A 16,935-nucleotide genomic window follows, 5' to 3' on the forward strand; every position below is an offset into this window, starting at 1 on the left:
CTGTGTGTACTGGTGTGTTAATAGGTAGCATAGATAAATGACTTACAGAATTATGTTAAGCATAGATAGACCAGTCATATAGAACTCATGCAGTAAGAGAATAACGAAACCTCAAGAGACAAGTCAAATTTAATTTTCTGGTAATGTATCCAACTGGCATTTTTTTGAAATGTCATTGTCAGTTTAGTTGATGGTCAGGAAAAAGTGGAAACATGTTGTCTTGACTTTGAAAAACAGATATAATTTGGATGAAAAACGGATGGAAAAAAAACCCAGATGTAATTAGACAGGAATGTCTAATTAGAAAGATGTGAGAAGACTAAGACTTTTTGTGAGTCTCTCTTGCTAGTGGTATACATGAGCCTTCAGGCCATTAACATGGCTGATTTCTTTTGATGGCCTTCCAGTTTGTGGAGGAAGCAACTGCTTTCACTGCTGGATTTTTCCTCTCCCAATAGAGCACTTGGGTCAACCGACATCCAGCTTAATTATGTTAGTCCATAGCTCACCCCTTACCTTTTCATTGAAGGTTTAAGTAACCTATTGTAAAAAAGGATAGGAAGTGTCAAAAGGTGTTACTGGGAAATGAACCAATGCAGAGATGAAGTGTAAGAGAAAGGACTGTTAACACAGAGGGTCTCCTGATGAGCCTATAATGAAAATCCCTCTGGAAATTTTCAGTATCCTGTTCTTGTTGGAAAATGGTAGTGCATCAGAATAGAAACATGATGTTTCTTCATGTATTTTTCTGACTACATTTTCGTGAAGATTTGTTAGGTCAAGTACACTCTAGTTAGGAAGAGAGAAAACCCAGTCGAGCTGATGACCAGGACACTTGAAAATATAAGAGACCCAAGATGGAGTTCTTGATCTGACTCAAGGACTTAGACTTGGTTCACTCTCATCTCGGTGTGTTCCACTGGCCTCTGGAATGACTTGTTACTGGTTTGTAAAAAGTACAGCCACACAAAAAATCCACCACGAAATCTCAAAGTTGAGTTTTCTCTCTGCCTCAGAATAAGAACAAAATGGAAACCTGAGGTGGAAGTCATGCTTTTGTGAAATGAGTTATTGCTTCCCACCCTTGCTTTACTAATCATTCTGTAGATAATTCAGAAGAGACAGGATTTTCAAATGCTGAATGACTCTGATGCCTTATTTGAGCATGTCCTGAAATTATGAATTAAAGTTCATTAGCCTTTTTTTTAAACTTCAAATAATTTTAAAGTGTACATTTCAATTTTACTATGTGAAATAAGAGTTAATTGATTTGATGATATTCATACTGCAATCCAAGTGCATCTGTCAAATAATTATTTCTATTTTCTGCATGAAGAGTCCAAGAGTTTTTGTCTTGAAAACTCATCTTTACACAGGACCTATTATTGATAAAACATTTAAGTGCTTAGGATATACGGTTAGCAGCAAGAGTCAATCTTTGTTCATGCTACTTTATAAGCTTCAGTTAATCCATAATATAAGATGTAGGTCAGCTGGAGCTTTTTAAAACGGATGGAAATTTAGTAGTTTAGGGTAGTTCAATGGATGTATGCCCCTGCAAGGCTGCCAACTTCTCCAGTTCTGAACTGCGAAAAAAGCAGAAATCAGACTGCTGAAAGGCGCTCATGCTAACTCATTTTCATTCCAGAAGCTGCAATGCCCTGTGCAGTGGGTTTTGTTTGTAACATATTCAGCACTGACATGCTACAGAAGATAATTAGTTCAGTAGTGTTTAGAGGATTTTATATTTAGTTTGCTGACAACAAAAAGTATTTTAATTTGGGCAACTTCATTAGTGTAAATATTCAAGAAGAGAGATAAAAACACAGTTGTTCTAAGTAAAACGCGAGAATTGGAGGTAATCCAGGGTTTATTTCTGCACACACTTCAGGTTTTTCTTTATTTTTATGTTCAGGATCATAGGTTATATCTGTTACTAGATTAGTGCTAGAATAAAGTAAATATATCGTCCTGTATTTCTGTTTCATGAAAGTCTTTGAGAGTGTTGAGGAGAAATGTGCAGAATCGGTATGGCTGTTCCTGAAAATAAGTCTCCCGGGACATATGCTCCAGCCATCTATATGGCTGGCCACAGAGATGTCCTGCTGAAGGAGCTTCTTCAGCCACTCATTCTTCTGCATGTGACTGCTGTTCTCATTCACAGAACTCTTCCAGTTTTGGCGGCCAGTTGATGAAGTTTCTATCCACGTCTCTGCTCCTGGGTGTATGTAGTAGAATTAAAGACTCAATGCATGAGTTTAAAATTTACTTTTTAAAACACCTCTGTTGCTTGCCTCTGAGTGTGTTTCAGAGGGTCCTCCTGGCTCCAAGTGTTCTTCAGCCTGCTTGTGGGAGAGAATGGGATGGGAGCAATCGGAATGTGAGGAGATGGAAGTGCTTCTTGCAATTTGCAGCCCAGAATTGCTTTTGAGAGGGTGGAAGAGGCAGGAGAAGTATGTGCAGGAGTTGGATGTTCAGGAGGAGATGCAGGAGAAGGAGTTCAGAAGGTTGGATGACCAAGGTGCTCAGAAGTTGCCTGTTCTTCAGAGAAAGTTCCTGCACCAAAATGTCATCACTATTGCAGTTGAATAAGACTGCTGTGAAAAACTGCATTTTGTTTGGAGTAAAATGTAGTATTTTGAGTTATTGAAGCAGACTTGTGAACTGTGATTTTTTTTTTAAAGGTCAAACACTGTAGCAGCTTTTAAATTGCAGTGTCCAGAACTGAAAACATTTTTCAGGATACGAGAAATGTGGCTTCTCATGTCTGTAAGGGCTAGGGACAAAATGTTGTCTTGTGAGCATGTAAGTTGTCACAGAAATATGTGTTTTCAGCAACAGCTCTTGGTTTTGATAGTTTGGGCAGAGGTATGGTTTTTTCCTATGCAGTTTGCAGGAGACATTTCATCACATTCCAGCTTAATCTAGAGTTTATGATAAGGATGTACACAGAAGTATTAAGGAAAGATTTTCTTTACACACCAAGCTCTTCAGACCTATTGCCATCAGGCCCAGCTTGGAGGAAAGATGTGCTACATAACTTCAGCTGCTTCTGCTGTAACTCCAAGAAAGCCCCAGGGCTTTCCTCCCTAGCCCTTCCACAGGTAGGTAGGAGGTGAGAGAGCCCAAGTTTTGCTTTTGCTTGTTTCCTTCCTGCTGTCTTACTCTGTGCGTGCTTGTTGGTGGGGCGAGAGGGTGGGAGGAGGAATGTGGTGAAGACTCAGAATATCAACACAGGAGACCTGAAGTAGTCTTCCCTGAGGGAGGAAGGGTTTCTCTCTCCCTGTTGCAGAGTGATCCAGCTGGATCTGCACTTCAAAACTAAGGCAGATGGGGCAGTTCAGTTCCTAACAGCTGCTGGCTATTTTTTGAGTATCTCCTACTTAAAAGATTTTTTTTTAAAGGGAAGGGCTGTTGGGAGGGGTTCTGGTTTTATGTATTTGTTAGACTGTGAATAATACTATTTGTACTTTGAAATAGAAAGGTACTGCAGTTATGAGAAATTGCTTTCTGCCTGACTGGTATACGTAAACAGCTTTCATCTCTAAATGTATGTATCAGGCTCGTGACTTCAGTTTGTCATTCAAGGGAATGTGTCAGTCTTTTATTTCAAATTGTGTTGGCTCTTCTTTTGTCAGGAAAGACCTTTCTTGTGCTCTTAAGTAACAGAAACAAAGGCAATTAAAAAATGGCAGCAAAAAGCAATTATCAAACAAGGATTAGGCTATGGATATTGCTTTGAAAAGACATTTCCACTAGATTCAAAAGAAAGATGAAGCTGTGTGTCATTTATACTTTTTTTTTTCCCCTCTTTCATGTTTCCTGAGGGTTGAAGATAAATTAGGGTAGCTATTTTCTGTGCAGGCAAAGTACAAGCTATGCCCCAGATCTCCAAATGTTTCAACGTGTAAATACTGCTTCTGAAGCCATCAGGTCTTGCTGCAAGTACAGATTTATTTGCATTCATGTTTGAAGGTTACTTTCGTTCATTGACCCATTTAGTTGTCATTCTCTATCCTCCGTTGCAGGCATATGGCTTCATGTGCATGCGTATGGAAGATGAACAGCTTTAACTCTCTCGGGCAGAAACATTCAACAGAGAAACTGACAAGAACCAAATCTTGCCATGGATGTGTCTGATTAAAATTAATAGGCAGGACCCATATATAATTGTAATCATCCTGTAAACCTCAGTAGAAGGCTGTAACTTTGCTGTAGGACTGAATAAAGGGAGCTATATACAAAAGGTGAATACAAGGAAAGGCTTAGAGCAGCAGGTCAGTGGGACTAGTATCAATCAATATAAGATATTTCTTTAACAAAAAGATATTTCAAGAAGTAGATACCTAGGCCTGTTAATGGCTCAGGTTGCATCAGTGGGTTGCTTAATTACTTCAACTCTGCCTGGTTGTAGCTGTGAAGAGTGTAAACTTAAAGGGGGCTCGCACAAAACTCATTCATCTCACAGCATGGTGTGGAGGTGTAATCAGTAGTTGCAGGAGCAAGGAGGCATGCCCATGACGCTGCTGACTCCAGTTCTGCTTCCCTGTCCTGCTGGTGAAATGCATGTTTCAAGAAAGTCTGTAAATTCTGTGTCCACCTGCAGGCACTTCAGTCTCATGTTACTTGGTGGTATGGGTTCTGTGTACGTAAACCCCTTCTTGTTTATAGAGAAACATTGCCTGGCCAGGAGGTGTGATACAGCCAGACGAGGTGAGTGACGTTGTATAGTCTAGTAAACCTTCAGACTCAAAATCAGGGGGGTGCAGAGCTTGCAGCCTAACAGGCTGACGTATCTAATCAGTTATTCTGAAGAAAAGCAGTATTCAGATACTAAAATAATGCGATGAGCAGCCTGCATAATAGAGAAAGAGCACACAACTCGTATTTCAGAGTTTCAGAGGAGTGAAATCTTTACTTAGGGCTTTTTTTGTTTGACTGTACAATGTCAGAGCCAATGTCTTTCATAAGTTTAGTCCAGGGATCTGAGAGAACAATGAAATTAAAAGAACTTTTCATATTCTTTATATGCAGTGTGGTTTAAGATTCTCGCTTTGCTAGAACTCAATTGCCATCTTCTCATGAATGCATTCTCTTCTATTATACAACATGGCCTACAGTAACTAGGGATTTCATGACATAAATCTTGGCTTGGGGGCTTTTGATCTCTCTTTAGGCTCCAGTTTACTGTATTATTTTTGCTAACTTGGTATGGACGGAAGTTAGCTGATAAGTTTGGTGTAAAGGACGTGTGCTGATAGAAGTAAAATCTTAGCCACCCATGCAGACAAAATTCAAAAACTGCTTTTGATTAACATGTAATCTTCCAAAGCACATTTGGATTTTTCAAGCTTTGAGATGTTCTGGTTAAGTTTGAACGAAGTGCTACCAATACAGTGCTGTGTTCTTGATCTAGTAGATAGCTTGAAGCAAAAAAAATCACAGAGTTTTGAACTGTCCCCAGTTACCAGAGTGAGAAGTAAATGTTAAATACTAATAATGAAGTAAAACCACATCTTGATACATTTGTACATCCTGAACACAGACAGGATGCTCTTCTTAATATGTTTGTAGGAAGCATCTGAGCATGTGGAGTGCCAATCCAACTTGAAGACTTTGACTGTGCAATTTGTGTGCTTTATTACTGTAATCATGTAATCAAACAAGGCATCTTGATCAAACTGACGTTTTAAAAACACAGAAAATTTCTTGATACCCATTTTATTTGTGACTGATACTGAAATCAGCCATGATTTTGTTGGCAAAGGATGAGATTGGTCACGGCATCTAGAGGTTTGGTGTCTAGTCTAAGCTAAATTGTCTTCCACTCCCATTATAGTTAAGAGAAAGATGCACTTCCAGAGGGTTATTTATCCCTTCCCAGAATAGAAATGCAAGATAGGTAGAATTAATTACCTGTTAGGTGTGCCTTTTTCTCTCTATTGGTAATTTATGGGTCCTAAACAGTCAGTTTAGGTTAAGCGTCAAACTTCTAGTTGTATGAAATTAGGTAGATTGAATACTACAGGGCTTGCTGTGAGCATAGTCAAGCTTTCCATCTGAGTTATGAATAATCTGTCCAGTGATCATGAGTGAGGCATCATCTGTAGATCAAGAGCAGTATGTTTAAGAAGGCCTGGGTGTGGGCTATATGAAGAAATGCAGTTTAGTCCACTGCAAAGTAAGAGCTTTGCTGCCCAGGGGATTTTTTTTTTCCTTCTTTTTTTCTTTTATCTTTTCCTTTTTCTTTTTCTTTTCCTTTTTCTTTTTCTCTTGTTAAAGCATGAAAGACTTACTATATTTTTAGGTTGGGAGGCATGGACTCCTCATTTCTGAGTTGGAATGGACTTTGAGGCCAAGGAGTTTGATTTGGTTACTTCATGCACTCACTTAGTTTTTCTGCCCTGTTGTTTTGGTGCCTGGCATGCAGTTTTATAGACATTTACATAATGAAGGTCGTTTCTCTGAGGCAAGGTACAAGAATACATTACAATTGTAAATTCCCTTAATTGTCCTAAAGCAGGGCTCAGAGCTTAGACAATGGAAAATCCTATTGTTCTAAGTCCCTGAGAGACATGTGAATAGAATAGAAATGTATGGATGTGTGGATTCTAAAGCTAAAGTTGAAAAACTGCTCACAAAAAGGTTTATTCACTTGTGATACATAAACGATGGTGGAAGCAATGAACCAATTATCTGTGAGTTTATGTTAAGGTTTTATTTGGTAGACAGTTACCTTAAACATGTTACTGTTTCTAGTGTGACTGCCTCCCAGCCTTTATAGAGGAGGTACAATTCAGGCCAGTGTACAATTAGGAAAGTTCCTATTATTAAATCGGTATATTTTTTCACTCTGTCAGGAAAGCTGTTTCTGTCCCGTGCATTTTCTGGAAGTTAGAAGATGGCTTTTTCTTCCCAGGTATCAGTATCTGTAATTCACTTTAACTTAAGCCTGTTTGAACTCGGTGAGGAGCCTGGGAAAGAAATGTCCATTTAAATAATCCCCATCAGAAGTTTTTTTAAAACTCAAATTATTTAAATAATTATCAACTGATACAGATAATCCCTCTCATCTGAGAATTTACAGATTCTTAGTAAACTAAGCATTAATGAACCCTGTCCATACCACTGAGAGGAAAGTGTTCTGTGCTCATGCAGTGAGTGGGGCACACAGCACCCTGGCTGGTTAACAGCAGAATTAGAAATATATGGAAAACGTCTCCCTGACAGTATGCCAACTTACAGAAACACCCTGGCTTTGAACTAACTTTGATTTATGTGAAAAGCCCCAAGTATCTTCATCTTACCATTGGGAAGTGTTTTAATTTTTGTCTTACACTAAAACAAAGCAAACAGGCAATCCAGTTTGGAACGAAATGGTTTGAATGGCCCAGCATGAATTGTGTGTAAGGGGTAGTTTCATGTAACTGTAAGTTGCGTTTGTGTTTCAGAATGGAAAATAAAAGGTTTCTCAAGAGACAGATTCCTGGGTCCAACAAACTGCTGGAAGGTCCCCAGCTGCTAAAAGAGCTGTCCCACCTTCCCACCCTGCTTGCAGACTGTGCCATCTTGTCCTGGCAGTGATGGTCCTGCAGCCCATGTAGCTGGAAACAAGCACTCTTTGTTCTTAATTTCCCAGGAACGGTTTTCAGGTAGATGGGCTTGCTGTCCTCACTGGTTGTGTAGGTGCACTTGAAAGCCAGCTCAGGGAGGGTGATGGGAAGGTGTCTTGGAGAGAGGGCAGAAGCCCACTGCACACTTCTGTAAGAACATCATCTTCTATTGCTGTAAGCTGCTTCTGAAACTATATGCTCCGAATAGCCCAGACCCACAAACTGGGCCATGACCTTGCGATGGCTAGTAGTCACTCCATGCATCTCCTGGCGTATGTACAGCCGTCATGTTCACATGCACAAACTGGATGGCTGTGTGACTGCTGAGTTGTAAAATCAAACTGTAAATCATCAGGAACTAATTTACATGCACAATTATTTATGTGCCAAGAGGAGGAACCTGCACCACTTTTTGTGTGCAAATAGACAATGTGGTCATGACTGTGCACTGGAAAGTAGCACAGTAAATGCTAGGTATTTACTGTCCCTGCCTTCAGTGCTCTGCAACACCAGCCTGCTGGTCTTCTGTAAGTGCATACTGGTCTTCTATAAGTGCCTACTTGCTTCTGGGGTTTAGGAAGGGGCTCACTCAGTGCAGGTGGGGACAGAGACAGTAAAGCATGAAGAGGCTGAGAGGAGACTCCATGGGATGGTGATACAGGGTGGCTTTCTGCAGGAACTTCACATAAATCTCTGTGCTGCCACTCCTTGCTTACCCCTGCTCCACAAAATTAAAACTGTCAGATGAAGCAGATTGTAGTAGTCTCTACCAGTAAACGTGTAGATGTTTTGCTATGACAGTGGCTTCTTAGGAGTGGAGCACAAGGGCTGAGATGCAGAAAGAGGATAATAGATTGAGAAGGATCAGACAAGAGGATTTTTTGTTGGCATATTTACATGTAAGTGTATCAAAAAGGCTTTTTGCTGATGTAAAAATTATAAAGAAATATGTTTCCTAGCTAATTCCTACAAATGCTTCAGTATAAATCTGGCCTTGGCCTGTTATCTCTCTGTCTGTGTATGTTTCTCATCTTGTGCTTCTCTGCAGAGTTTGTGCCAGCATTCCCCAGCTGTTCAGTTTTCTGATACAAATCTAAAATGTCTACAAATGAAATATCTGCCAGGTATCATGAGGATGTTTTCCATGTCTGGATGGACTTTGCAAGCTCTTTCTCTCATGCATAAGTCACTAACTTTCCCTTTAATGTGATATGTGACCAGATTAGACTGTTTTTCCCATACTTGTGTTCTTGCACAGTAGGTAGTCCAGGGAATGGTCTGTAGCCATCAAGGTGTGCATATGGTGGGTCTCAGGGGCAGCAGCAAAGCCATGAATTTGCCAAGAGAATTTTTCCATAATAGAAGGACTCTCTACTCCTGCCTCAAGGGGAAAGATGTGGATGTGACGTCTTTATTCCACTTTCCCTTGTTCAGGTTTTGTGTTGGAGAATCCCCTGGACTTTGGCATATTTTTTTTTTTGATTGAAGCAAGAGGAAATAAGGGATAAACCCATAAATTCCAGAATAGGAAATGTAATGGTGTTTCTTTAATGGAACAGGGTCAGTATACAGTGCCAAGAAATTGCTGTGGTTTCTCATTGTGATTTAACAATTAAAAAAGCACCACAAAAAGACACAGAAGTACAGTCCTTGTGTACATTTTTTTTTAATAAGGAAATTGTGCACTTCTACCTGGCTGCAGGTAAAGGGTGTGGAAAGAGCAGATTGTAATGTCTTTGGTTTCGACACTGAAGTGCCAAATGCTGCTTATTTTGTGGTGTTTGAATTGAAATTTCTGATATTACTATTTGCTATAGTGAAGTTTCTGAGAAACTTTTGAGCAATTTCAGGCCAGTGGTACTTGCAGTTATTTCCTTCCTTCAGAAGAGCTTGTGATGAAACAGTTCAGATATATTGGGAAGGGCAAATCCTGCTCCAGTTGTAGCGAGCAGGGAAAGCCTGCTGTGCTAACCCGGGACCTGACACTGGCTCATGGTGCCTATTGATGGGTGCAGAATTAGGCTACACCACCTAGAAACTTCTAGGAGTCTGTGTGACATTTCTCTGAGTAACAAATGAGTGTATTACCAGCAATGAAATGCAAATGAATGAAGCATTTTAGTCACAAACAAGTATTTACCTGAAGAAATTCACTGTAAGGGTAGGAGTGAGATTTGGTTTGGATTTTTTGGTGCCTGTTCAGACACATTCTGAAGTATGCGCTCCTACCCTAAGTATGAGGAAGGGGTGTTCTGCTTCTTTCCAGATTAAATACAATTTTTCTGAGAATGGTAAACCCACATCTTCCCAGAAATCCTTGTAAAATCCGCGAGGAAGCAAATAAAACCATCAACATGTTTCTCCCTTGCTGAATCCATTAGCAAAAATTTTGGTGACTTGAGCAACAAGAGCTCCCTTAGCATCTTCATCAAAGACAAGAGGTCACCCTCTACCAGCTCATGAAACAAGGGGCTGCTGTGAGCTTTGGACTGCAGCCAGGTATTCAGGGAAATCCACGTCTTGAATGGGCATCTGTGTTCAGGCCAGTCATGTGTTTCTGGTTGTGAGTCTGGTCTAATATCACTGTGCCTGGAATTTACTTTCCATGGGAGATCCTAACATGGAAAAACAAAACACATTTCGCTTCTCGGGACAAGCAGTTGAATTCTGAAATGTAATGTGGGGTGAAATAAAGACAAAAAAAATTTGCATTACTTGAGTTTTCTTTTTCAGTTTCGATTTCTTACTTTTTGTGTTCTATTTTTAGTGGATTGGAATGAGAAAGTTGCTGAGTGCTTGTTCTGGTTGGTGACGATGTATTAATGTCCTGTTGATAAATTCATAAATAAGTAGTTTTTGAAAACCGGTATTTGGATTCCAAATTTAGGGGCATCAGCTCCTAGATGTATTTTTAAGGGTGACGTTGCAGTAACTCCAGGAGGGGACACTGGAAAACGGAAACAATCCAACTTATTTTTCATTGGAAATCAAAACAGTTTAAAGAGAAACATCTCAAAATCGCAATGCTAGACTTGGTGTTGATTTAAGTCCATTCCAAATGGGCACAGCTGCTGTGGTGCTCAAACTGAATGGCCCATCATATGCATCCGTCTTGGGGTGAGTTCTCTGAGGTTCAGCCTTTCATTAAACTCCGGGGGACCAAAACTCCTTGCTGCATGAATCATGAACCTGTGGCCTGAGGAAAATGAGGTGGGTCAGATAAACCAGAATTGAAGGTGGTCAGAAATTCCTAATACACAGCAGACGGATATGAAACAGTCCCTGTACTGTAAGGATACAGTCCCCTCCAAATAGGTAATCTGTTTCTCATGAAAGACATGTGGCCCAATATAGAAGTTTTAGGTCAACTGATTCAGTTAAAGATTAGCCTCAATATTCTGAAAGTGAAGACTGGAGTTACTTACGGACTTTTAATTCCTTAAAAAGGATTATAGTGGGCACCATGCTACTGCTACAGTGTCAAATCTTTTTGTGGGTTTGCTAAATTAACCTTTGTAATAGAAGGGCTTCTTATGTACTTCCAGTCAAAAGAAGAGATGGTTTTAAGATTGTAGCAACACAAACCGCCAGTGATTGGGATCCTGATCTAAAATTCATAGTTTTTTTCTATTTCTTCTTAAATTATGTTCCTCTACGGTTTTGCAAATGAGTTGCAGTGATACATTGTGCTCTGATGTAACACTGCATACAGGATACTTAAAATGGAAATCTATCAGAGGGGCAGAAACAACTGCAGCTAATGAGGGAGCAGATACTGCAATTAAAGGTAAACTGATTATCATTTGTGAAATTACATTTGGAAAAGTGACTAATGGAAGTAATGTTAAATCTCACAGTCATGTAGTGAGAGGAAAGGCTTCAGTTTTAGGTAACGGTATGTATACTGATACATGTTTTCAGACAATGAGTGTGTATTTTTGGTTGTACCTTCCTCAGTATTCATGGCAGTACACGTTCTTTATGCACTCCTGTAAGTTTGTACAATATTTACTGTCCTGATCTTGAAACTCATGATGAGCTGACTGCTACAAAACTCTGATAAGAACCCTTTACCCTGGAAATCTGGGTAACAATAGAAATTGTTGTAATGGAGTTGCCATGTGATGTTCTGTCACATTGAACTGCTTTGCAGGACAGACAGGGAATAGGAACAGTCACTGACAAGTACTTTACCCTGTGTACTACATGTGGGACCTGGTGAAAGAAATCCTGTCCTAGTGGAAGTTAATGACAGGCCAACTTGGCCAGCTTTTGACCAGTGTGAGAAGGAGTTTCCTAGCTGCGTCTAACTTGTGTGTGTAGTGGGTGGGTGCATAATACAGATAATTGGTGGTATAGCCTGATGTTTCAGTGCTTTAAAAATTTAATAGGCTTGGGAGGTAGCTGGTTCTCATTACTCTTAAGGGGCAGTGTGAAGGATTTTGTCTCTATAGATCCCATTTAGTAAATATTGTTATGTTTGAAAAGTCTGATTTCTTCCTTGCACTTTTCCTTCAAATGCTGGTTTGGATGTTGACACTGGCTTGAGGTGCCACCATCGATCTTGTCAGTGTGCCACAGATTTCTCCCTTTGAAATAGCTGTTCCATTTGATAGATTGTCTTTGCTTTTGTTCTTGGGACTTGTGCCATAAACAAACAATGTGAATACACCCGTGGTATTTTGTCGCTTCCAAAGAAGTTGTTTCATTCAGGTCCAGGACAAGATTTTAGTGAAAAATGACTGGCCTGTTTAAAAAAGGCACTTGAGAAAACTATTATTTTGATACATTTGGTCAGTTATGTTTTCTAAGACATTTGCCGTGCAAACAGTAGGGTCAGATATTTCTAGAGAGGTTGTGTGGCTACCTCTTTGCTCCTGGGCTGGGGAATGCTCAGAGAATAGTATCTGCTGTGGATTTGGGAGATGCTGTGGTAGCATGACGTTAATGTATTTGGTGCAGAAGTTTGCTCTCTGGCATTGAAAGAGTGTGAACTGAGACTAGAGTGAAGAAGAAAATTTAAAGAGAATGCTAAGCAGGGATGAAAGGAAAACAAGAAATTACAGAATTAGGAAGAAAGAGAAATCAGAAGATAACCCACCATTCATTTTCTAGGAGCTTGCAGACAATGTGATTTTTTTACAGCATTTCAACATTCCAGCTGCAGCCTATGCTAATGATAATCACAGGGCTGGGGTAGTTTACACGTGGCATATAAATGCTGCTTGCATATGCACCAGTGTGGCAAAATGGATTGCCAAATTGCAACACTGTTTTGGTTGTAATTTAATTACAGAAACATTTTCAACATATGAGATTGTTCTTTGACACCTTACTTAACTTTTTTGTTATTATTAAAAGTTTTAACTAACAGCGCTAGTAAATAAAATAAAGTAAGCAAGCAAAAAAGTAAAAGGGAAAGAAACCTTGAAAAGTTTAAATCTTGGTCAGGGCTCTCTCCACCCTCCCCACGCAGTCCTTTTGCCTTAAAATGGGAATCATGCAGGATAAAATGGATATAACTAAATCCAAATCTGGGATTCTCATTGTAATCCAGTGTGCTTACACCTAGAGTAACATGGAGTTTAGGATTTACATTAAGGTTTACTGATAAAGGTAATTTACTCAGGAATAAGGTGAGAAATTTGAAGTTGGTGTTGTGGTTATTCTAGAACAGCTTTGCCTGAGGGCATAGTTATTGTGGCCTGATCTTCTGAAGCGGATTAATCTAGATGAGAAAAAAACCCTACACGTTCAGAGTCTGGAATAAGTATTTCCGTAGGTATTATTTTTTACAGAGTTATTGTGGCCAGTCTCCCTGTCTAGACAAACCTTTAGAGTTCTTTTGATAAGAAAGTTGTTACGGTAAGAGATTGAAGCAGGTTTGTCTTTTCCTGCATGTCTCCTTTTGCTGTGTTTCTTGTCATACATCTTTCAGTGGGGAAGGAACAAAAACATAGGGCTTTGCCTTTGAGATCATGACTACTATGTCCAAGAAGTTGTTGTTTTGAGACGAGGGCAGAGTTTTGGCACTGAAGCTGCAGTGATTGCAGGGCAGTCTGCTCCAAGGCAGTGGAGTTACATTAGCTGTGGAATATTAAGATATTTTAATGGAGATGCCAGCATCCTAGTAAAATATTCTGAGAAGGCACTTAGAAAATGGCAGGAAGGCTTCTTAGCCCTGTTTGAAAATTTTCTTAGAGAGAATCAAGAGTGTGTGATCCTGTAATCCCACCATACTACTTGCAGTGTAGTGGGAGGAGGCTGCTGCTCCCACTCAGAATTTGGCTTTTGATAGTTACTGCAGTGTGCTGATCTCAGCGTCAGCTTCCCAGTAGGTACCTGCTAATGCTTATTTGTCATCATTGTTCAGTGGAAATGAGCTTTCATTGCTCCCCAGGCCTAGTTGTGAAGGGTTCAGTGAACTTTTCTTTCATCTTTCAGGTTATAAGACCCTTTTGAAAGGAATTTCAGGCAAGTTCAGCAGTGGAGAACTTGTTGCAATTATGGGTCCTTCAGGAGCTGGGAAGTCAACGCTTATGAACATTCTGGCAGGATACAGGTCAGTAACAATGAAAATCCCAAGTAAGATACAATCACATAGCCTGATGGCTCCTTGGAGATGAGAAGAAATCTTACCCAGTGTTTGTAGAAAACAAGTATTTCACAGATTTTGAATTAGATTCTTACTGCTTATATTTTTTTCTGTTTGTCCTGTTCTGGTCATTTAGGATTTGTCTGTTAACAACTCTGATCCAAAAACAGGAAGCAATTTGAAGTCCAAAATGCAAAAGCAAGTCTCTGTTCTAGCTGTGTAACAAATGGACTCAGTGCCTTATATTTGTGATATTTTTTTAAAATCACATTTTATAAATACTTGGAAAAAATGACCCTTTTTAGTCGCCACTTTTACAATGTTGATGTCTTCTTGACAAAAGTGCAGTGTGTGAAGTGGCTGTGGTTCATCTGCCTGAACCCCCCGTTGTATGGCCAAATACCAAGTGTACCTGTGTTGTTCTCAGGGCGTAAGTGGCATAAAAAAATGGCTTGAATGGCTTGATACTTTTTCAGACATACATATAAGACAGCACAGACTTTTTACTAACTTTGAGTAAAATTTTCAGCAAAGTCGCATGAAGCCTGTTATGAAAGAAAGCATAAATTATTTTCTATCTACTGTGTCAGTTTTATTCCACAGTGGACAGTAATTACCTAAGACTTCCACTTACTGAGGCCTGTGGCAGTACAAGTGAAGGCAGGATTTACCCCTGGTTATTTTCTTGGTTCATTTCAGAGAGACGGGAATGAAAGGAGAAATTCTCATCAATGGGCAGCCTCGTGACCTGCGCTCTTTTCGCAAAGTCTCCTGCTACATCATGCAAGATGACATGCTCCTTCCTCATCTGACTGTCCAGGAAGCTATGATGGTGAGTTTTGTTTCTCACTCTAATGTATTTGGGCAGGAGAAAATGGAAGAATCTCAGTGTGCACATGTTCTTATTTCGGGTAATGCTATGAGCTGTTATCTCTATTTGATCCTAATCCATGAAAGTGCTTAGACTTTGATGATGCCTTGAATTCCATTTGAGGCTTATCCTTGTAGGGGTTGTCTGAGCTTATTTAGCTTTATCATTTTCAATTTATGGCCAGCATTGGAAGAACTAAGGCTCTATTCCTTAGACTTCCTAGGCAATGGAACCTGAAATTCTGCACAGAATGAGCCTTTGTAGGGACTGTCTTTTCTCCTGGATGGTGGATGAGAAACCTTGTCTCTCTCCCTTTCTCCCCATCTTCTATGTCCTGACTGCAAAGTGCTATTTTGACTTCAGCATGGTTTATCTGCTACATCTGCTCTTTTGTGCCTTTTCTTTAATAAAGGCATTGTGTAATATCTCTTCCAGTTCTTCACAGGAAAACAACAGAAAGAACAATCCCAAGATTTATAGGCAATGTAAATTCTTCTTACTGTTTTTCATAGCATCAAGAAGTTTACTAATTGCCAGCTGGACCGATCCGTCTAGAAGCACCTGTTGCTCAGTTTGAGAAACAAGCTAGTGTTTCTCAGAGGGTGTTTTCAAAATAAGGCTAAGGTTGCTCATACTGTATGCCGGCATCAGTTCACAAATTTTAAGGCCAGAAGAAATCACTGTGGTTTTTATATGGCTCATTTTCTGCAAAGGCTCTTCTTTGTGAGGATGTTTTTATTTTATTTTGTTTACTTGAACATTGTAGTCAGAATCCTGTAGGACCACTTTTGTAGAATTGGGCCCAGATGATATGATACTTGTTGTCTAAATTAATCAATCAAGTCTCTGGCAAAAATAATTGCTTAACAGTTTAATTGCTTCTAATAAGGGTTAATCATAATGTTTTGTGGAGCTGCTTCTTAAGACAGCAGATTACATCTTTTGCAAAATTATTTATTTCTGTACTCACTTGTTCACATCCTGGAGAGTGGCAGAGTTTGGTTACCCTTATGATATGGATGAAGTACAAATAAACTGTGATTCTAGTGTTGCCTGGGAAGTTGGTGGCTGTGCAAAAAACATGATTCTGTCATCTTGCTCTTAAGCTCTTTGACTTGCAAAGTGGCCTTTCTTTCTAATATGCTTTTTGTCAGATGCCTGAGTGATGGCTTAAATCAGATCGTACTCAGTTACCTGCGGCACAGGAATATGTGATGCTTGTGATTTGAACATACAGTTCAACTTAAACTTTTCAGACTGGGTTGAAGTTTTTTTAATGGTACATTGGGATGCTGTGTCTGAGACATCCACTGTAACTGGTCGTTGCACTTCAGACCAATTCAAAATCAAATTCCATTGTATTGCATTTCAGGTATCTGCTCATCTGAAACTTCAAGAGAAAGATGAAGGCAGGAGAGAAATGGTATGTATACTGTCCATCAAACTGAGAATTTTTGGGGGTGTCAAGAGAGTTCCATGAAGTGAGCTGTGTAAAGCATTTTTATCTAACATTGAATTGCATTGAACTTCCAATGATAGAATAAATCAACCTCAAAGTTGACAGGTATCATTATGAAGGAATGTTTACTACAGTCTCTATGAAAGTTGCTTTCTGTTTGAGACTGAGTAGAGAATTGTAAAAGATCTACTGAAACACTAGATTCTCTTACATGCATGTCTGAGGGGTCAGACATCTTGTGTGTGTGGCAAGATAAATCAGTCATGTCTGGCACTAGGGAGCATACACCTTAATTTTTCAAAGGACTAACAAAAAACTTAGCAGTCCCTGTAACTGCTGCAGAAATTTCTGTGCTCATGTTTGAAAGTGTTGATCTTCATGGCTGTACTGGTGGATG

At 39.6% G+C, this 16,935-nt stretch overlaps 1 protein-coding gene across 2 annotated transcripts in view; it reads left to right on the plus strand.

Annotated features, from left to right (window-relative positions):
• The window catches only part of ABCG1 (ATP binding cassette subfamily G member 1), a 64,028-nt gene that overhangs the window by 22,223 nt on the left and 24,870 nt on the right, over positions 1-16,935 (plus strand). For both annotated transcript variants that reach the window (XM_056329229.1, XM_056329231.1), the window contains exons 3-5: positions 14,058-14,175; positions 14,908-15,040; positions 16,452-16,502. In XM_056329229.1, coding sequence (XP_056185204.1) covers positions 14,058-14,175; positions 14,908-15,040; positions 16,452-16,502 — 302 coding nt within the window. The remainder of the gene's footprint in view (positions 1-14,057; positions 14,176-14,907; positions 15,041-16,451; positions 16,503-16,935) is intronic.

The sequence above is a fragment of the Falco biarmicus genome, chromosome 2 (assembly GCF_023638135.1).
Source record: "Falco biarmicus isolate bFalBia1 chromosome 2, bFalBia1.pri, whole genome shotgun sequence".
NCBI lineage: Eukaryota > Metazoa > Chordata > Aves > Falconiformes > Falconidae > Falco > Falco biarmicus.